General features: G+C 49.2%; 1 protein-coding gene across 1 annotated transcript in view; it reads right to left on the bottom strand.

The window, feature by feature from the left end:
• Nucleotides 1-22,870, bottom strand: part of GABBR2 (gamma-aminobutyric acid type B receptor subunit 2) — a 342,974-nt gene that overhangs the window by 91,007 nt on the left and 229,097 nt on the right. Inside the window, exon 8 of the mRNA XM_036261795.1 lies at nucleotides 3,172-3,232. Coding sequence (XP_036117688.1) covers nucleotides 3,172-3,232 — 61 coding nt within the window. The remainder of the gene's footprint in view (nucleotides 1-3,171; nucleotides 3,233-22,870) is intronic.

Raw genomic sequence — 22,870 nt, 5'->3', positions numbered from 1 at the left:
AAAGGAAACTAGGGATGAGGAAGATCATTTCTAAGGCTCTGAAACCCCCTCTGGATTCAAAATGCCTCAGTCTCAAGAGGGACCATGGAGTTGGCCCTGGGGCATTATTTCAGAATAGTTCTGTTTGTCCAGCACTTCTATGTTGGTGAAAAAGGTCCTCCGGTCTAGAATAACAGTGGCTGCCATCATGACTTTGCTTTGGTTCACGTTTCTGTTGTCAAGGCTGACTGTGGTTCACCAGACCTTCTGCCTTGATTTAAGTCATGGGAAAACATGAGTAAATGAAAGGTTCTTAAGTTTCCACGAGATGTATCACTAACTAATTCAGTAAGCATTTACCAAGAGCCAGACAAGGAGCCAGGCAGCATGCTAGCAATGTGACTAGCTTCCCAGAACTAGAGTTCACAGCAAAATCTCAAATGGCCCTAGCCCAGCCCCAGGAGACAGGCAGGGCCGGCATCAATGCCATCCCATTGTACAGAGGAGAAGACTGAAGCTTAGGGAGATGAAATGACTTGCCCAAGAGCAGATCTTGCAAAAGGAGCCCCCACTGCTGGGGCTGGTTGTTTATGCATCAGTTCTGTCATGAGCTCTGATATCCACTGTCCTCTCTACATAAGAGGGCAGGCGGCAAGGGAGAAACAGACAGGGGACAGGGTGTGAAGGGCATGGCAAAAATAACATGGTGACACCACATAGAAGCCATGTGCAAGGTCAACGGCATGAGGTGATTTAGGAACTCATAACCCCTGGGGAGGAGGCAGGCCTATCCTCTGGGTAAATTTCTAGAAGGTCCCAGAAGACAGAATCTGGACCAAGCCCTCTTGGAGGGGGAGCATGAGCCCAGAGAAGAGAAGGAATGAACTCACCGTCTCACAGTGAGTCAGGGACCACCCCAGGCAAGACTGTTCTCTTGCCTGAGCCCCAGTTTCCTTTCCCCTCTGTGAAATGAGATGACAACCAGAAGCCCTTCTGGCTTGGACAGCCTCTTTAGTATTCAACCCCTCCATCCTGGCAGACAAGGCACCTCTGAGACCCTATGAACTTGGATAACTCACTATTGTGCTGATGTGAGCACGCCCTGGGCACAGCATCCCCCTGTCAGCAGGATCAGCGTCTGTTCTGAAAACTCGCAAACAGGAGGACCTGCCAGCCCCAGTTCTGACAGTCCATAGACGCGGAACACACACGGTGAGAGAGCTCAGGCCTGTGTGCATGTGAGCACGCGGGCGCTGGCACCGCCCCCAATCAGCCACATGTCCCTGGAGGAAACACCTCCCTTCCCTGGGCCTCAGCTTCCCCACTGACCCCACAAAGTGGGGAGACAAGATCATCTCTACGGCCTTGTGCCTTCTGACATCCCACATCGCTACGTGTGGGTAGCAGCGATGGGGGTAGGCAGACAAAAAGGCATCGGGAGGGTTTCAACGCACCAAGGAAATCTGGATTTGCCCCTGAAAAGTGTCATAATTTTTGACAAAGTGCTAGTCATAATTGCTATTGCTTGCTGAGCAAGAAATATATGCACATATTTCTCTGTCTTATCTCATCTAGTTCTTCCCATAGCCTAAGCAGAGAGATAGGAATATATTCTTATTTGACAGACGAGGACATCAGTGCTCAGCGAGGTGAAGTCACTTGCCTGATGTTCTACAGCAACTTGAACTCAGGTGGGTCAAACCCACCTCAGCTACTGCTTGCTACACTGTTTTCCTTATAAATGCCTAAAACCAGTCACTGGAGTTGGCGTCTAATCCTAATATAAAGAAAGAGAGGCAATAAAATAGGTACACACTTGTAGCTGTGATTGGCTGATCAATATTTTACAAAATATTCTCCCAGAATGATATAATTTGAGAACTGAAAATGTGACAAGAGAATTTAGTTGCAATCACTCAAAAAAAAAAAAAAAAAAAAGTAAGTATCTTTGCCAAGATGCTTACTTTGTTCAACCAACAAAGAAGTAAGACTTAACAAATGGGAAAATAATTACATTTGCCTAAAATTACATCTTTTACGCACACCAGAGAGCTGACATGCGTTTCAATTACCTGCCACGGGAAGACAAATGGGTAAATCTACAAGATTGCATTATGGAGCAGTAGAACCCAAGGACACCTCTCCTGATTGATCCGAATCTGGTGGATTTCTCTGAAGGAATCTGAGTAACTCGATTGCCTTTCTTGCTTTCCCCTGGATGACTTTGGGATCTGAGCTGACGCAGAAGGCTGGGCTTCCAGAAGCACCCGCTGCCGGAGAGCACCCGCTGCCGGATCACCCGGCTGGTGCTCTGGCTGCCAGCCCTGCTAACGGCCACCCGAGCTGCACTGGCGCCGCCTTGAGGACGGCCCAGCCCCTACGCCTCAAGGATGCCCCGTGGGCTCCAACAAGCCACTGCCCCTCTGCGCGCTTCCTCCTTATCGCGTGGGAAACTCGGTCTGGGTGACTTCAGAGCCCCTTCCAACTCTGACGGCAGAAAAGTCCAACCAAGGACCTGGTTCTAAAATAAATGCATAAATAAAGGTTCTGTGAATAGGGTATGTGCGGTGTCTGCAGAGTAAAAGAAACTACAGAGACACATAGTCTGGGAATGAGAGGATATTAACAACTGTTAAGTGCTTTAGGTGTGATCACCGTACTGTGGCTATGTTTTTGAAAGTCCTTATCTGGTAGAAATGCATACTGCAGTGTTTATAGATTGAAATGAGATAACGTCTGGGAGCTGCTTTGAAACATTACAGCAAAAAACAAAGGGGTGATAGGGCGGGTCAAGATAAAGCAAGATTGGCAAAATGTTGATACTGTGAAGCTGGTGAAGCATTCACTATGCTATTCTCTCAACTTCAGAGTCTGGAAATTTCTACAATCGAAGACGAGAACAATGCAAGTTTTCTCAGAATATGGGAACTGACTTACCCCTCACCCCCATAATTTAATGAGTTTCTCATAGTCATGGGGAAAGACTGAATCAGCCTGAGAAGTAATACAGTAGAGAAAAAAATATTCTAAATAAGTTGAAACTAATATTTTCACAGAGAAGTGTTTTCTATTGATTTTTATTTCTCTTATCTGGAACATCATACTTTCATTTGTTTTGATGTATTTTATTGCATGAAACAACACCCCTGAATACAGAATTTATCAACTAGAAAGAAGTATCAAAAAGCCTACCTTGAAATTGAGTAAATTTAATGGTCCCCATTCTCTCCCCATTCCGGAACACAACTTGACCCTAAAAACAAAACAAAACAAACATGAGAACAAAAGAAAAATGCTACATTAGCTTAGACACTACCAATCTCAACTAAAATTCATAAACTGTACAATGTAATTATTAATATTAGAAAAAACCCAGACACCTGCTAGACCACAGATGCAAATTAAAGTAATTGTTTTTAAACTGGTTGTGACTTTATCTGGTTAATTTAAGGAGCACACAATCAATAATGGAACTAACACATGTGAATTAAAGCCGAGATATGCATCATCATTATCATCGCAGCTACTTATTAAACGCCCACATGTCCTGTGTTATCCTGGGACAAGGTCTTCCAGGGTGCTGGAAAGACAGAGGCAGAGGCGAGGCCCCTGGAGCTTGGCCCTGATGGCCCCCGTGCCCCACCCCTAAAGATGTGTGGCTTTGCTGAGGCTATTTGCTTGAGGACCAGAGGGGGCTGAAGGTCAGTTAGCAAGTCTTATGAAGGACAGAGAGTGTTTTTGTAAGTTCTTTCTGAGTGGTGACATCAGCCCCAATTATAACAGGGCTACGGGGCAGCACAAAATTAAGCTTCTTGAGCCAGTGACATGACTAGTGTCACAGGCAGCTGAGCACCCCTCATTAGGGAGCCCGGGGGCTAAAGACAGTGAGTGGCATCTGCTTTGCTGGCTGATACAAGGGTTCCATACGCTGGGCTAACCGTACTGGGAACATGGGGGGCAGCAGTCTCCCCTAGCCAATTTATAGTCCACCTAAAGTTCTGCAGCCGTGTGAAGAAATGGACACACGTCACATCAGTGAATCTTATGACAAGCTTGCGTGCAAAGGGGGATAATCTTGACTTTACAAATCAAGAAACTGACCGAGGAGGTTATGCCCTGTCTGTAAGGTCACAGTAAGCTGCTGGAGTTCAAATCGAGTTTGATTTTTAATGTTTACTTCACCATAGCATGTAGTTTCTGATCCAGAAATAAATTCCTATCCGTCCATTAGTGAGACATTAGGGAAAGAAACGGTCTTGAGGGTGTACTGCTTTACTCTCAGTCACGCTCTTACATTGTCAGTAACAGCACAGACGCGTTCAGGTCCCACTCAGTTCTCAGGAGAAAGTGCCAGAAAGTATCCTCCCTCGGTGGAAACCCAGGGTCTGAGGCCCTGCGGGGCTTTCGGCACTAAGAGAAAATCACTCTTGTTCTCAGAACAAGAAACACCTTCTTTGGTCACTTTGACACTGTGTGGACATCCTGAAGACAGCTGTGAGCAGCGTCAGTTTGAAACGAATGCCCCTGAAGTCTATATTTAGTTGCCGGTAAGCAATTCCCTGGCGTGTGAAGACACTTCAGCGGAAGGTGAGACAGGAGCTGTAATTTTATTTCCAGGGATGACGGAAAAACACAGAACATCTTCCAGAAGGATCGCTTGTATGCAAACCGTCCACTTTGCACCATTCAGAAGACATTTCTTCCTCTGACCAAGGGGGAGATCTAACTCCACCCATTTCCTGCCAAGCTTTGAAGAATTCCAAAGACTTCCAGATATAAAATGTGGACAAAGTCTGCAGAATCCTTATCAAACTAAAAGGCGGCTGGAACAGTATTCAAAGCTGGGACGAAATGGGGTGGAGTACGGGGTGGGGATGAGAAGGAATCTCCCCTTTACTCCTCCCACCCCCTTACTTTTAAACAGAACGAATTAGTCCCTCCTTGAAGGAAGACCTGTCATACTTGATTTTACTCACAATGACCATTCTCACTCGCAGGAGCTCCTCCCAGCCCCTCACTTTCCCAGGAGCACGGGGGAAGGATGCCAGTGTCTGAGTTATGGGCCTGGCACGGCCCCTCGTCTGCAACAGGCACACAGTCAACGGCAGTAGTAATTTTTACTTAAAAATGTTCGCTAGGAGAGAGCTGTCCAACCCCTGGGAAGAGATGTTCCACACTGTGTGATTTCAGCTGGCAAAAGGGTAACTGGTGGGCTTTTCCCCGAGGTGTCCTAATCTCAAACATCAGCCCCGAGGGGACCGAGTTCTCGAACCACACTTGGGGTCTACCACGGGAGAGATCTGAGAACTCCATGACCATGGTAACTGCGCCGTGACCGACACACAGATGGGTAACTGGCTAGACTGAGGGTCTGCACCAGGAAGAAGACAAGAAGCTGCCTTCTGAGGACGATGCGATTCTTTCCCAAAGGAGTTACCATGGCACCTGCTGCCTTTGACCCCTGAAGCCAACTCTGCTGCCCTGACCATGGCTGATAGGACAGGGACCATCATCCCAGTCTAGCCATTCTCTTTAAGACTGGACATGAGGAAGGCCACCTGCTAATCAGGTGATTTTCATGAAATTCTGCCCAGTAGGTGTCTTCCATATTAGCAGGTGGTCAGTTCACATCATGTGTGGCACAAATATTTACCTACCCTGGGCCAGGTACTTCTGTAGGTGCTGATTCTTGCTTTTTGAGAGCTTTATATTTGATTAGGAGGAACAGACAAAACAGGTTTGCCATAAATGAGTAAGATGATTTCAGTTAGTGAAGAGTGCTGTGGGGAGATGAAAGTTGGGGGCTGGGCGAGGGGAGCCAGGAGCGACTCCCCTGCCGGGGTGACAGAGAGCGTGGGCCTGCATCGTAGGAAGGACGCACCCCATGCCCAGGGAGAGGCCCGCAGGGCGAGGCCCGCAGGTGGGAAAGGAACAGGGAGTGGGCCAAGTCACATTCCACCTGGAGGTCCAGGCAGGGCTCTGGAGCGCAGCCAAGAGCCCGGGGTGGGAGTTAAGCAAGAAATACTACAATCCACGTTAGCACTGAGCAGTGGGTGCCCTGCTGCGCTGCCGGGGTGCCCCCCCAGAACAGGCACGCCTTTTCCTGGCTGCTGACATCGGCTGCTGCTGAGTGGTCCTGCCCCCAGGGGGAGCCCTGTCAAGTGAAGTTACGCTCCTTCCTGGGGCCAGCCGATATTCAGTGGTAAAGGTGAAGGGGATAGTTCTAGCCCCCATACCCGAATTCAAGACAGCTGTGAAGGGGCATGGGATGCAGAGGTCCCCGTGGGGTGGCTGAGGCTGTGACTGCAGCTGCATCACATTGCAACCTGTCCCTCTGTCCGGCTGCTTCACTTCCCCCTCCAGGCTTTGTTTCTGAGAACACTCCTTGATACACTCCCTGTGCCCTAGTCTTTGTCTCAGAACCTGTTTCCCGGGTAACCCAACCTAAGACACTGCCAACAAAGGTCACGGGAAGGAGCCTGGGTGATGAGGCTGTGGGAACAGGGCGATGGCTTCTGAGTGAAGCCCACGCAGCACCCAGACTGCTCCAGCTTCGCGGGCTGGCGGTTCAGCCAGGCCAGGGGCCGGCTTCCGTTTCTGAAACCCCAGCTTGAGCGGGATTTTATTCTCTCCTCCCCACAGGGGTATTCTTTATGTACATAATAATGCCGTGACTCTCCTTGGGCTTCGGCTGTGTGTGATCCCAGGGCTGTGCTGAGGATCATCACATCCACTCGAGATCAACCCATGTGATGCATCACACCCCAAAGCAACGGAGTCCGGTAACTCTGGCCGGTGTGGCGGCTGATATTGGTCGGCCCACGATCCATACCCACTCTATATCCTCCTCTGTGTCGCAGGGGCCCAAAACCCAGAAACCACATTTCCCAGAATCCCCTGCCAGCTGGTTTCCATTTAGGTTCTGCTAATGAGAAGCATTCATAGGAGATTAGAAAGTATGCATAAAGGAAAATCTATTTTGTTTTCTGCTTTGGTTGCAGCAGCAGGGGCTCTGAGTGACTGCAGGTCTCTGTGGGCCCTGACAGCCCTGCACTGTCAGTGTGGGGGTGCTCCTGTGGCCGGGGGGGGGGGGTGTCCCCAGAACAGTCGCAGGAACCTCAGTGACCAGTGTGCTTGGGTCCCCTTTATTTTATTTGCATTCCAAACCGTAGCTGTGGTCATCCTTATAAACTACTCGGAAGTTAGAATCCAGTCGCAATCAATAAGCTGTCAAGGAAATAGGACCACTTTAGGTACTGAGAGGCCATGGCACCGGGTCCCCTTTGGGTCCTCTCCCCCAAGGGGCTGGGCCTCTTCTGTGAATACTCATGTCCGTGACAGCACTGGCCGGCTTTTCTCCTCCACCACTTCCAACAAAGTTGTCACCAGTTCCCCGCATTAAACCTCCCCACGAAGTGCCTGACATGGCTTCTGTTTTCATGACTGCATGCTGCTTGATCATGAATTCTAACTTCTGAGGAGTTTGTAAGAATGACCACAGAGATCATTTGGAATGAAAATAAAATAATGGAGGTAAAATCCCAGATGGATCATTTATAAGGATTTTTGTTTTCCTGAAAAGTAGCCATAAAACTGCATTTTCTTTTTCAGAGAAATCTTCAGAATGCATAAGATAATGTGGAAAAAAACTAAGTTGCAGCATTTGCCAGACAAGAGTAAATATCGGCATCACTGTGACCTTGGACAGTCATTGAGTGTTTCTGAGCATCAGTTCTGCTATTTGAAAAATGGTAAGAATAATACTTGCTCCTCAGGGTTGTTTTTGAGAATTAAAGTAGACAATTATGAAGAGGGCATAACCCAGGGCTGGCTCACAATAAAGGGTAACTTTTAATTCCGCTAGTTTATGAATTGCATGCATCAAGCCCCACGTGGTCTCTTTCAATTTCACAGCAGAGGGCAGAGAGACCCTGCCCTGGAACGATCTGGTGTCTGGCTGGAGCTGGAGGCTACACAGAGTGAGGACTCACTTGGTTCAGCCTAGTTGCCTGGAGCCCTGGGCCCACTGAGGGACATAGTCTCTGCAGATCTCTGTGCATTTATTTAGGGAAGGATCTCATTCCTTAACATGACCCTAACTGCACGCCTGTCTCTGGGCAGTTGTGTTTGTCTTTGGGATGTGTGAGCATTCATGCTCATCTGAGTGTTTGATTTATGCTGTGGGGAAACAAGATGAGCCCTGACATGTCATTCAGGCAGCAAAATATCTAAGGGAATGGAAGGGCGATGGGGGAATCCTTGTTGGTTTGCCAGATGGGGAAGCACATTCCTATCTGTGTGGATGATCTGAGCCCACCTTGGACCATTCTGCTGACAGCCCTCCACCCAGAATCATTCTTGTCTCAAATGAATAACGGGGACTTTGAGAAAACACTGGGGTTAGATTGCTGGTCAGATTTTCCACAAAGGGTAGAGATCCTCACCGTGTGGGCTTCAAGAAAAGGAGCCCTCTCTGCCCCCAGGGATGCCAGGACTTAAAAATACCGAACAGCTGGGTACATCCACACACATATTCTGCAAAGGTGAAAAATACTTTTTCCTGCATGTCCCTTTGGGCTGTAGGGACAAGTCATAGTTTGTATACTATTTAATATATTTTCTTACATGGAAAGTTCTTTGGATAGTCCCAAGCCTTGAGGAAAGTTTGATCTCCACGGAGTCTTGAGCAGTGGGTGTGCAGGGAATGAAGAAAAGGGGCAGGATGGGAAGTGTGGTCTGCCCAACTGCCACCCTTCTGCACCCTTGACCAGCGGGGGTGCAGTGGAGAGGAGTGGGGACCAAGAGGAGAGGGCTGGCTGGATGCCCAAGCGCGGCGGAACCAACTCCCTCTCCTTTCAGTAATGACACAGGGTCAGGCTGGTTTAGAGGAGCAAAATATCAGAAATGGAGGGTATGTCCAAGAAATTGGGCAAGAGTGAAGTAAACTGTGATAGACACACGATGAAACATTAGAATACATTCATATCCAGCACCGCTGAGCATCGAACATGTGCTGGGCATGTGCCAGGCAGGCACCAGATAGAGAGTGGGCAAAGTCAACGGGTTCTAGATTGCACGGAACTTGCAGTCTGAAGGGAGAGAGACAGACATTAAGTAACAGCTACACCAACAGATACGCAATTATAAACTATAATAAGTAGTATAAAGGGAAAAATAGGGTTGTAAGAGAGAACTCCGACAAGATCCCAGTTTGGACTGGGGAAGTCAAGGAGGCCTTTCCTGGGGAGGGAGTATTTGCACTGAGACCTGAGGAGTCAGCTCAGAGTGGGGGAGAGGGCATCTGGGAAGAGGGGATCGCAAGTATAAAGGTCCTTTATAGGCAGGAAACAATGCCCATGGAACTGAAAGTGGTAATTAAGGAAGAAATGAGCAAGAAATGTGACTGGCAAGGTGGATGGGTGCCAGGTCATGCAGAGCCTTATGGGCTGTATCAAGGTTCTGGGCTTCATTTTGAATGCAAGGGGAGTGAGCTGCTGAAAGGTTTTAAATAAGGGTGACTTGATCTAAATTACACAGACTTGCACATTATAGTATAAAAATGATAGAAGATTGGAAAAAGTGATCATCTGACTGTGTTAGATTCTGGCTCGCTCTTCACCAAATCCTTTTCCTTTTCTTCCTGGGCACATGGTTAGACTGCACTTTCCAGCCTCCCTATAGTTAGGTGTGGCCAAGTGACAGTTCTAGCCAATGGAATGTGGGTAGAAGTGGCCTATGGTAATCCAGGTTTGGCCCATGAAACCTCCCACAGACTCTTCATGCTCCCTCACTTCCCCCATCTGTTAACCAGATTCACAGAATCTCTGAGAGAGCTCAGAGGCCTGAGGAACAGTGGGGACACGAGACAGGAGCCTGGGTTTATGAACCACTATGCGGAAAGGCTCTCCACCAACCAGAAACAACTACTTTGGATTTTGCTAAGAAAGAAATACATTTTTACTGTGTTAATTCACTGAGATTCTTAGATATCTTTGTTATAGCAGCTGGTGTTATTTATCCTAACTAATACCATAATGTAAGTAAAAAAAGACAGGATACAAGTAGTATATGCAGTATGTTCACAATTATGTAAAAAGCATCCCCACAAAGTCAAAATGTTAACACTAGTAGGTCCTGGGTTGTGTGATTATGGCTTTTTCTTCTTTTTACTTTTCAGTAGCCTATAATGAACATGTATTATTTTAATAACAGGAAAACTTTATTAAAAACTTTTTGAAAGGATGTTATAAGGCACATTTGTACAGGCAAAAATAGCAACATCATCACCAACAAAATAATGCTCTCTCTCGGAATAGATTAATTTTTACTGACAGCTTCGAGTGTTCCTGAATGAGAGCCAGAGATCTGTGCAGCATAAGCACATTCTCCTCAACCTAGAATGATGGAAAGAGCAGTAACAAGGGCCTGAAGCTGTAGGTTCAGGCTGTGCTCTACCATTTTCTAGGAAGAGAATCTGGGGGCAATCCCCTTCTCATCTCTGTTCTCGGGGTTCGCTCTGCAGAACATTCTTTAATTCATTTTAAATCTCTGCTGAAACATTTGTGTATGTTATCTAAGATTTTTTTCCTGGGGTTCTCCTTTATTAGTAAATTCTCAACAACAACCCCAGTGGGATGAACTACATATTATTATTATCTCAATTAAGAAATCTGCCTAGGGTCACATGACTAGGAGGTAGTAGAACTGGGACTCATCCCAAACATGTCTGACTTCGCGCTCACGCTTCTAACCACAAGCTGTCTTGCCTCCCTTTGCAAGAACCAGTCCTATGGAGCCTTGGGCAGGGGAGGGACTAGGAAGTAGGTGGAAGAGGAAGGAAAGTAGCCAGTCAAGGATGTGCTGGTAAATGTGTAACAACTGGCTTTTTTGGGAACAAAGAGGAATCTCTGATTTGTAATGTCTGCCAATTTCCTTGGTGTAAATACTCCCACCAAGGCAGATTTCAGGCTATCAACCATTTAACAACTGGATCAGTAATTCCCGTTCATTTAACAAATGGTTCTTGGCTGGGACTCGGAGAGTCACATCTCTTGACTCCCTCCCCATCAGCTTCTGCCAACAGGAGGCTCTGAAGGAGGGTGGGATGCAGGAGAAGGACCGAAGCGTCCGTTTTCCTGCTCCTGTCAGGGTCTTTGGCTCCTTTCCACCCTTCCAGCACTGGTCCTGCCACGCCCCGGGGAGGGGCCAAGGGCAGCGGGTCAGTGCCCCTCCTCAGGTGTCTGGGCACCAGCTGTGCGGGCCTTCTCTCTGAGCACCGAGGTTCTGAAGGCCTCCCTTTCCTTCTTCTGGCCCTGGGGTGGTGACTACTCTCAGCAGCTGGTGTCTCTGCTGCCTCAGTGTTCCTTTTATAACTTTCTTCTTCCAACACCTGTTAAACAATTCCCCATATTAAATCCTCGCTGACTGAAATGCCTAGTTGTGTTTCTGTTTCCTGATTGGACTCTCATCCTCTCCATCTACCACGTGTCCCTAGAGGCCTTGGTCTTCCAGGCACAAGCTCCACAAGTGAGGCCCCAATTCAAGTGGCCTTCCTTACTCACATCCTTGATGGACGCTAGCAGGTGCCTTCCCTGCCCACCTCAGTGGTGCCGGTGCTTTCTTCTTCCACCCTGAACTGCACACTGTAACTGCCTCCTGCTGGGATAGCGCCCCACCCTCCCCTTCAAGGCCTGAGGGGCAGCAGTGCAGATCCTTTGTCGAACTGCACCAAGTTCAGTTGAATGAAGTGGGCTCCCTAGTTTTGGGGGATCGCTGGAGCAGCACCCTCAGAGGAGCTATGGAGGAGGAGGAGAGGGAGAGAAAGGGCACTGGGCAAGCGCGGTGCTCGGTCAGCAGCACGGTGTGAGAGGGACTGCGGGCCGAGCAGTGCCCGAGGCGGGGGAGCTGGTCATCACCGAGGCCAGCAGGTTACCACAGGTCAGGACATCAAGAGGCCCCTGTAGGACATCGGCACTAGGGGTCTGTGCCCCTGGGCTTAATGTGGGACATTCAGGGTTCCAGCCCCATTTCTGTCATCAACTCCCTGTGTCCCGTAATTCTGTTCCTTCCTCTCTCCGGGCCTTGGTTTCCTCAGATGTACAAGCAGCAGCTGCCACCTGCTGCACTTGCTGAGAGCTTCCTCTGGGACAGGCTGTGCGTGTCAGACCCTGGGGACTTGCCACGCTAAGCCGAAGTCCTTGTCTTCCAGAAGCCCCCATTCTAATGCAGGTGACAGGTCAAAAATAAAATGACCAGGCAGTGTGATAACTGGCAGGAGAGGGTGGTACTGAGGGTCGTGGAGCACAGTGCAAGGGCACCTCTCTCGCGAGGGAATGGCTTGGAGGGGACAGAAAAGAATCAGCGTGAGCTACCCAGGCAAAGGGGGTGGGGAAGGGAGTGTGTAGGCAGAGGGAACAGTGTCTGCAAGCGCTTGGAGGCAAGATGGCTCTTTGGAGACCCAGAAGGAAGAGCAAGGTTGCTGGCGGGAGGTATGCAAGGGGCAGGGGGCTGGTGGAGGCCAGGAAGGCAGGGGACACATCAGGAAGGGCTTTGAACCTCACAGAAAGGTTGTAAACCAGGAGGTAACAAGTCCAATGTGCTCTTTAAAATAAAGGAAATCCTGCCATTTGGGACAACATAATGGACCTGGAAGACATTCTGGTAAGTGAGATTGGCCAGACACAGAAAAATACTATAAGGTATCACTTATATGAGAACTATACAGCAGTTAACTTCAGAGAAGCTCAGAGTAATGGTGGTTGCCAGGGGCTGGGGCAGGGGAGGGGGAGTGAAATGGAGAGATGTTGGTCCAAGGGTGTAAACATCCAGTTATGCAGGTGAGTAAGTTCTGGGGATGAAACGTACAACATGGTGACTACAGTTAACAGTACTGCCTTGTATACCTGAAACTTGCTAAGAGGGTAGCTGTTAAGTGTACTCACCGAAAAAGAGAGAAAGAAAATGGTAATTCTGTGAGGTAATGGGTGTGTTAATTAGCTTGTCTGTGGTGATCATTTCACAATGTATGCATATACCAAATCAAGTTATATACCTTAAATATATACAATTTCTACTTGCAGAAAAGCAAAGCTACTTGGCTGGTGCATGGAACATGGATGGACACAAGGGCAAGCCTGGCGGCAAAGAGCCAGTTAGAAGCTGCTGGGAGTCCAAGGGAGAGATGAGGGTGACGAGGTGGAGAAGGACCCACGATCCTAACGGTGGGAAGGAGGTGGAAGTGGACCGGCCAGAGCGAGGGGATGGCCCAGCTGTGAGGGCCGAGGACAGTGGAGAAGCAGGGAATGGCTTTCCAGTTTGGGCAGACGGATGGAGGCGGTGCCATTCCTCACCCCCACAGACAGCAGAGGGGAGCCGGCTGGACCAGGCAGTGGAGTCTTTGTCCAGGTTCCTGAGTGGGTGGTGGAGCCAAGGGAGCCATGCAGTGAGGCCCCCTCCAGGCTTTTTGCCCTCACCTCCAATCTCCCTTCCTGGTTTGCTGCCGATGCAAGCATTTCCATGATTAGAAATATTTAATTTTGCTTTACTGTATGTTCTATTTTTGTTAAATAGATTAGCCTCCACCAGGAAAACCAAATTGCTGACCAGTCCAGCTCAAAGTCTGAGGTATGCGATTTGCAATCTGTTGGAATCTTCACTTCCAGCTGGGGTGGGCTGCAGACTGGCCGGGGGGAGCAGCTGCTCCAGCAATCAGCGGCCCAGGGGTGAGGCCAGGCAGCGAGAAAGGCACAGACAGACAAATATTAAAAGGGGACTCACAGTCCGGCTGGTGTGGCTCAGTGGTTGAGCATCGACCCATGCACCAAGAGGTCGCTGGTTCGATTCCCGGTCAAGACATATGCCCAGGTTGTCGGCCTGATCCCCAGCTGGGGGGCGAGCAGGAGGCGGCCAAATGATTTTCTCTCATTGATGTTTCTATCTCTCTCTCTCCCTCTCACTAAAAAAATCGATAAAGGGAAAGAATTTTTAATAAAAATAAAAGGGGACTCACAGACAGGGATTCAGAAGGGGCTCTGTGTTGGGAGGTGGACCTCTGGGGTTCTAGCCTGGGATCCCCTAGCTCTGTGGCTGCAGTCTCTCCTAGTGTGTCAGGAGATGAAGGTCACACTGTCTCAAAGCCAGGTCCAGAACGATCTTGTGTAGAAAGGAACCTGACTGGTCTGCTGGATGGCAGGTAAGACCCTCAGTATGTATCTGAGCAGGTGGGAGCCAAGGCATCAGGGGAGAATACAGGAGGGAGGTTTTGGTTTTTGTTTTTTCCTGTAGAGAAGAAGGAAAAGTGGGAGCTGGGGAGAGACCACAGGAGAACTGGCCTCTAAAAGAAGATGGGGTGGCTGAGGATGAACTCAATCTGAAATAAGTAATGTCCAACTCGAAATTATTCAAATGACATCCTCTGGTGCTGATTTCCCTCCACCTGTCCCCCACATCTTCACTGGAACCCTTCACAAGTCCTCATAAAAGGGGAGTGCTTTTGTTTGTTTGTTTGTTTTACGTGGTTATCATAATCAGTGTGGCTCAGAGCTGAGGAAAACAAGGGTCCGAATCCTGAGTGAATTCAGCAGAGCAGGGACACGGGAGTGAGTCCCCGGGGATGGGAAGGAATCTGCAGGCCAGCTGTAGGCACCCTGCAACCGGGGGACAGAGAAATGGAGCCTCCTGACAACCTTTCCAAGCTCCCAGTGGCTGACGTCAGGTTGCACAGATGCAGGAGGCTCCCCAAATCTTGACTGTGTCTTGGTTTCTCAACCTGTAAACGGTGGTGTGAACTTGCATCTGCCAGTGTGCATGTGTGTGTGGCAGGGCAAAGACAAGGAGAGCTGATGTGACAGTCTCCCAGGCTCCTTGCAGCCCTAACGACCCTCAGCTCCGAGTCCCCCTTCCCACCTCCCACCTTGGACACAGCGGACTCAGCTGGCAGGCAGGTGGCCCTGGCACGGCTGACTGAAAACCCATTCTCCCCTTTGGCTCCGCTCTTCCATTAGAAACCCAGATGGCTCACAGGGCACTGGGGACTATTCTCTTGGGCTAAGCCTAAAAATCTTCCATCAACTAAAAAAATCTCCCACTAATTCTCCTGGGAAGGAGAGACGGGAGTTAGCGGAGGGGAAAACAGAAAGGGAGAGGCTGCTGTGTTGATAGCCCAGCTGGATGTCTCAGGCTGATGAGGGTCAGGAGGCTACTTCCAGCTGCAGAAACCAGAGCGAAGGCTGTGAAATGCCAGGGATGGAGAAGCAGCGAACACAGTGGGTGTCTTCCACCGTTTTCAGGGCTGGCGTGGGGCTCCGGAAACTGGGGAGACAGATCCAGGAACCCCTGGGGTAAGATGGGGTCTCTCTTCTCACAGCCCTTCACTGGCCTGGGCGTGAAGGGATCCTCACTCCCATCCACAGTCACTCTTCTAAGAGCCCTGCTCAAGTTATGGGTCCTCTTGGTGAATTCAAGAATCATAATTCCTAGAAGTATAGGATTTTCACCTTTTTTAAATTTTTTATAGCTGTCTACTTTATAGTGAACACTTATTTTTCTTGCTCAGCAACGGATTCCCCCTGTAGATGATAATAAAATCAGTATCCTGATTTTAATGAAGTGATTATGTCAGTCAGGGTCTGTGATAGCCACACTCTCAGATGGCCCCGGTGACTGTCACCTCCTGGTAATCATACCCTGGACAGTCCAGGGCTGGCCTGTGTGAACAGTGGGACATCACAGAAACAACAGTGCGTGATCTGATCTGAGACGAGGTCGTGTAGAGACACCGCAGCTTTAGCCTTGCTTTCTCTTGGACCACTCCTGCTGGTGGAAGCCACCACCATGTCAGGAGGACACCCAGGCAGCCCTGTGGGGAGGCCCACGTGGTGAGGAGCTGGGTCCTGCCAACAGCCAGCCTCAACTTGCCAGCCCATGGGCGAGCCATCTTGGAAGCGAATCTCTAGCCCCAGTGAGCTTTCGGAGACTGCAGCCCACAGACATCTTGCCTGCCTGCACAGGAGAGACCCCCACGCCAGAACCTCCCAGCAAAGTCACTCCTGAATTCCTGACCCATAGAAAGTATGCAAGATAATACAAGTTTATTATCGCTTTAAGTTACTATGCTTTAGGATAATGTGTTAGGAAGTAATAAGAGGTGAATACCGGGTCACAGGAGGAGACAGAATTCACCCTGGATGGTTGAAAAGAAGAGACATTCTCAAGGACTACTTACAGAGTGGGGTCAGAATAGCAACGCAAATAAGAGAAGATGATGTGCCCATAGACCGGCAGTGGCAGGAGCTGTTGCATACTCAGAGCAAGGAGGAAAGGAAGAAATAGTGTCCTCAGGGCTTATAAGAGTGGGAGACACAGAGGAGAAGCCGCAGCCATGGAGCGAGGGGCACAGCTACTTCAGGAGACAGCACCCAAGCAGGGCAGGGCTGCCCTGGGACCCCCCTCTCCTCTTGGCCTCCAATCTCCTGCCTGTACCCTCCACTGGCCAAACCCAACCAGAGGCCTGAAGACAACTGATCCCAAGTGACGTCAACTATAGGATCAGCCTCTCAGTGCACGGAGAAGGGCAGAACATGGATCTGTGGGAGGACAGAACGAGAAGACAGAAAAACCAACACAGATCCATCGGGCTCCATCCTCAGCCTTTTTCTAGGAAGCTGACTCTCTGCAGGGCTGGATCACATGACTTAGACTAAACCAGTCAACGCAGCCTATCTTCTAGCTACAGTGATTGGTTCAGGGATGGGCGCATGACCCAAGTCAGCCAATCAAGGCAAAGGAGACACATTTCCAGAGATTTTGTTGGTGTTACTGGGGAAATGAATGGGCTCCTTCTTTTGCTGGACTTGGTGTTGTGATGATGGGAGCAGAAACAACCGTGAAGAGGCTGAGAATGGAGCTGCCACAGGAGAAATCAGATCCAGGGGTGGAGAGACAGAAACCTCACCCCGAACTTCACTGTTATGGTTGGTACAGTTTTCTATTACTTGCACCAGAAGCATGCTGGATGGGACATTCTCATCCACAGCCTTGATAATTCTTGTGGCAACTCTTTGGGGTAGGCTGAGCAGAGATCATTAATTCCATTTTACAAATGAAGAAAATGACGTTCAGTTCTCTTTGTCACTTGGCAACCAGCTCATTTAAGTTCATAATTGAGTTCACTACCCTAGCCTAGGTTTTTGGTGTATGTTTTGTGTGCACATTGTGTGATTTTAGATTTCTGACTTCTGTTTCAGTGGCCTTGATGTATATATATGCCTGTTATTTAAAACTGCTTCAAACTCTCTTTAGAAGCAGGTGGCACTCAGTGACTAATTTCAGTCAAACAAGCAGACAAGTCATGGGGGTTAGGAAGATTCCCAAGGCCTCACGCCTGGCAGGCAATGGATCTGGGGCTGGGAGGCGGAACGGAAGCAGGTCCTCAGGCCCTTCCTCGCCCCCAGAGGAAAAGGTCCTCCTTTCAGAACTTTTGCTTTCATACTTTCCTCTTTTCCGGCTTCCTCATTGAACTGCCACACCTCGAAGGACTGTGTGAGGCCCTTTCGTGGGCAGATGGACACTCAAGGCTGACCCGACAGGACAGGCTGCTCACTTGGTGGTTCCCAGGGAGTTTTGAACAAAGCAGGAGCACTGTCCAATCTGGCAGGGGAGGCATGAGGGACGACATCTCCTCCCGGCTCCTGCCTTGGGCGAAGTCCTTTCAGTGGCTTACTACGACTGACGCAACCTGGCCCGACTTCTTGACAGTTCCTCCGACTTCGCGTCCCCTCACTGACACCGTTCCAGCCACACCGGCCTCCACGCAGGGCCTCACACACCAGCTTCTGTGCCTGTTTCATGATTTGTTATTAGATATCAAACTTCTCATTGGATGCTCAATTTTTAAAAACAGTCCTTTAAATATTCTTAGGCTTTGTCTAGAACATAATTAAGCTATTTGGAAAGAGTCTGACCCTTTAAAAAATATGTTTTTATTTTATTTTTATTTTTTAGAGAGCGAGAAGAAGGGAGAGAGAAATAGAAACATCGATGAAAAGAAACATCAATCGGCTGCCTCCTGCACGCCCCCTACTGGGGATCAAGCCTGCAACCCCGGCATGTGCCCTGACCAGGAATCGAACCGGGACCTCTCAGTCCATGGGACAGCGCTCAATCCACTGAGCCACACCAGTTGAGCAAGTGTCTGACCTTTTTGAGGCTTGTTTTTAAACTCTGGTGGGACCAGGGCCACTTTTTAGTCTAGGGTTAATTTTAACCCCACCACTGAGACAATATCCTTCTGAGTATCTCCCTCTCTATTATGAAATTTTTCCACCCTGGCTGGTGGGAATGTAAATGATTCCTGGCCCTGCTCTCAGGATCCTTCTGCCTGTTCCATTCTGCTGGTTCTCTCCTGGGTCCTGTCCCCCATTACAGGGCAGGTGCTGATGAGCAAACAGCTGAGGCCTGCGGGACCCTCTGCAGCTCTCCCTGCAGCTCTCCGCTGCTCTGCCTGCAGCTCTCCCTGCAGCTCTCTGCTGCTCTCCCTGCAGCTCTCCCTGCAGCTCTCCGCTGCCCTCCCTGCAGTTCTCTGCTGCTCTCCGCTGCTCTCCCTGCAGCTCTCCCTGCTGCTCTGCCTGCAGAGTCTAGCCTCCCTGCTCTCTCTAAACCCAAATCCTCAACTCTTGCTCCCCAGCTGGGCAAGATTGCTGGGCCCTGGGCCCCCACCTCCTTCCTGTGCTGTGGCTCGAAAACTCTCCAGGCAGCTAGCTGGGCCGTCGTCAGGCTCATGTCCTTTGTGTCCCTTCTCTCAGGGGCCACTCTCCTCTGCTGTCTGGAGTCCAATGTCAGAAAACTGTTGCTTCACATAATTTGACTGGTTTTTCAGTTGTTTAAGGCAGGAGGGTAGATCCAGTCCCTATTACTCCTCTACTTGGCTGGAAGTTCAAGCTCCCCTCCTCCAAGCACTCCAGACGCTCTGAGCCTAAGCCTTTGCATAGCTGCCCGTCTGCCTGGACCACTCTTACCCTAGTCATCCATGGCTCACTCTTGCCTCCCTCAAGTCTCTTCTCAAACGGCCCCTTCCAGCGAGGCCTCTTCTGGGCACCCTGTTCAAAACTCCCCCCCACCCCTCCTCTAGTGGCATTTCCAGTCCTCCTTCCCCTCCTCACATTCCTTTTCCTCTCGAATAGCAACCACTGCCTTCTAACATATGATTTAATTTACCTATTTAATAATATGTCAATTTTGACTGCCTCCTTGCACCAGACTGTAGATTCTCTGCAGGAGGGGACTTCTGACTGCTTGGTTCATGGCCGCATCCCCAGCTCCCAATACAGTACTTGGCCCATAGTAAGTTCTTAAAAACTACTCACTGAATGAATAAATGATTGAAAAGATAAAAAACAAGACCCCATAAGAGCAGCGATGAAGGCTGGAAGTGAGGATGCCTGTGTGGGAGAGGACCCCGTGTCCCTTCTGTGCGAAGGGCAGCAGGGGCAGAAACAGCTGGTCACCCGGGTCATGGCCCGGGGATGGAGCTCCTAAAATGCCAGGGTGCATCCTGCGGGCAGTGGCGAGCCACAGATTTTGAAAAAGGAATAGCGTGGCCAGAGATTATTCAGGAACAGTAATCTGGTGGCTGTAAAGTGAGAGCCAGAATGACGGTGTGGCGAGGGGGAGGAGGGGCGGCATCTGGGATCTCAAGAGTCAGCAGAGCTCGGCAGGTGGAGGGGGGAGTGGAGACGACATCTGTACAGAGTGGTGGTTGGTGTGACAGTGCAAAGTTGGGCTCCGAAGGCTTCCACAGAGAGGTGGGGTTGTGGCAGACGTGTAGAAAGAACGCGGGCATGAGAGGTGGCAGACGTCAGGCCTGTCACCGGACCCCAGCACGTCCCGCCTTGTGAACCGAGGCGCCGTTCCCGCCTATGAGCTTGGGCAGCTTACTCAGCTTCTTCAGCCTTGGTTTCCTCTTCTGTGAACTGGCAATGATCACATCTCCCTCAAAGGCAGGGCTTGGTCTCGGGAAATTCAGGACTCTGGGGACTACATCAGTGTTGGTTCCCATCTCGAAAACCTTTCCTCTTTCACTACTTCAGTCACAGGAGGCTCCAGACATTCGAGTCGCTTCTCTGACCGCACCAGGCGGCAGCGTCTGGATCCTGCATCATCTCAGCCCCAGCTGAGGTCCACCGACCACCCAACGGGGGAGACGTAGGAGAAATCACTGCCTGATATGGTTCTACTACTCCTAAAGTCGGGGTGGGAAGCATGAGCCCAAGGACAGGAGGCCGAGCTGAACATCTGCTCCGAATCCCATTGCACTGGGGGTGGGTGAGGGAAGCAGGATGAGCTTCCACTACCCTGGAGTTTAGACCCCAGGATACTCTGTTCGTAAGAAACTTCATTCCTGAGACAGCTGTCCAGTGGCTGAGGTCATTAAACCTGGATTACTGAGGCAACTCTTCCTAAGCTAGCTGATAGAATGACTAGATTTGAGGATGAACAGGGAATGTTTGGGGTACATTGCAGAAAGCATTGCAGAGCCCCGCGCACTGCGGGGTCCTGCCAACTTACTGAAAAGGAATTGACAGTGGTTGTGGGGATTAACTATCTCCACATATGGTTTACTAAAGATCCTGTGTGCTCGAGAGAGAATCCAGGCCACCGTTTCATTCCATGCTGTGGGTCTGTAAATATAGATAGATGTCTGTATGTAGGTAGGTACACACACACACACACAATTCCTGCATGCTTCATACATTTACACCAAGAGTCTATGAGAGTCACAGACTAGAGCTGATCAGTCACAACAGTAATTATCTGTATGCCCCTTAAGGCCTCAAACCTCAAGAGATTTTTAAGGAGGCCTATACCCTATGTTAGGCAACATTATCACCCTACTTATCTTTTCTACACATTCAAGATCAAATTATATAATATGCCCTCAGTTAACTGGACTCCAGCCAGCGGCGATCCAATCAGTAGAGCTTTGGCACTGAGGAGAAAGAAGACTGGAAACTGAGGCCCACTCGAGGGCAGGAAACACTCAGGGCCTCTCTGGCATCCACTTCAACCCCGTGTCCCTTCTCTGCCCACGGACTTCTAAACGAGAATCAGGGTCCATCTAAGAAGGGGGCGGAAAGGGGAGGAGCAGTAATATTGACTGAGAGCCCACATGTGCTCAGAACTGTGCCAGTCAGAGCTGTGTCAGTTAATCCCCATGACAGCCCTGTGAATACACCCTACTGCACAGATGGGAAAACTAAGGTTGAGGGATTACCCGCTCAAGTCTCTTGGCCAGAAAGCACCAAGACTGAATTAAAACCCAGGTCTTTTGAAGTTAATATTTTTTTACGTCTTCTTGTTGTTTTTTTGTTGCTTTTTTACTGAGACCTAAAGTAACATATCTTCACCACAGAACATTTGGAAAGGAGAGATAAGCAAAGAGAAAGGCTTCTGTCCAGGGACAAACACTGTTAACATGTTGGAGTGCATTCTTCTAGTCTACATAGTTTTACATTTTCATCAAAAGTGGGAATTTACCATACAGGCCTCTGTATCCTGCCTCTTTTCACTAAAGAATGTATTATTAACAATCTTCTATGCCATTAGATATTATTCTATAACAACTATTATTTAATTGCTGCCAACAATTTCACTGTAGAGGTGTATCAAAATTTACCTAGCTAAGCCCAGGCACTGCACATTCAGGTTATTCCCAGTTTTTGCTGCCCCACCATAATAAACCACGTTGCCATGAACTTTTAATTGGCCATGTCTTTGATCATATCGCAATAGCTTCCTGAAGGAAACTTCCTGGAAGTACAGTTTTTAGGTCCCAGGGGATGGGACGCAGTACTCCTACAGGGCATGAGAAGGTCTGAGTGCTCACTTCGAGGAAGCACTCTCTGCGTTTTGAGGTCCAGCCTGATTGTCTGGACAAAACATTTATGCTTCTGGCTGGGAGCGTCTTCAAAGTTTAAAGCATGGTGACTAATTGAATGTGAGCCACACAGGTCATTTAAGATAAGTCAGTCACCAATTTAAAAAGGAAAAAAAAAAAGTAAAATTAATGTGAATGATAAATTTTACTTAGCCCAGTATATCTAGAATAGTATTATTTCAATTGCAATCAATATAAAAAACTATGAAGGAGATATTTTACATTTTTTTGGTACTAAGTCTTTGAACCAGGTGTATAATGGACCTGCCACACCGAACGGTGCGGATATAGGATGTATCGGACCCCCTCCTGTTTCCTTGTGAAGACAGGGCCTGGCATGAGTGAGTCAGTCGCTGGCAGAATGAACACCCCTCCTGAGGGTCTTATCCTGTCTCCAGCAGGAAACAATTCTCTCTGCTGTGACTCCCTGGAACCTGGGAATGTTCTTTCTCGGATGTGTCTCCCAAGTGTATTCGGTCCTATCTACACACAGCTATGCAGTTACAAGGTCGCCAGCGGTGCCTACACTAGGACTCAGAGCCACCCCTCCGAGGATTGTTAGGGCCACAGCCCCCAGAAAAGGAGGTGTTTCGTGTGTTGGTGTCAAGATGTGTTCATGTGGAGGGTGGGGGCTGAGAAGACAAATGGTGACTGTCCCAAGCCTGACCCCAGAGACTGGGTCTGAACTCTGTGGAGAGAGGGTCTAGGTGGAAGCTAAAGGGATTATATTCACAGGGAATCTTGTGGGGCTCAGTGCACCGCAGTTGACCTTTGAGCCCAGCCAGTGAAGTGCTGAGAAATGCTTAACAAGCTCTCTAAGGGGGAGAAGGAGGAAGCCCTGATTTGTAGTGTTTGCCAATTGCTGTGGTGTAAGTTCTCCCATCACGACCACTGTTAAACAGGGAGTTGGAAAGACATGCGACAGTCAGCTATAAGGAGCTGATACAAGTCAGTTCCAAC

This window comes from Molossus molossus, unplaced genomic scaffold, assembly GCF_014108415.1.
Source record: "Molossus molossus isolate mMolMol1 unplaced genomic scaffold, mMolMol1.p scaffold_m16_p_14, whole genome shotgun sequence".
Taxonomy (NCBI): Eukaryota; Metazoa; Chordata; class Mammalia; order Chiroptera; family Molossidae; genus Molossus; species Molossus molossus.
The sequence above is the reverse complement of the archived record's forward strand: the minus strand, read 5'-3'. Positions and strand labels throughout refer to the sequence as shown.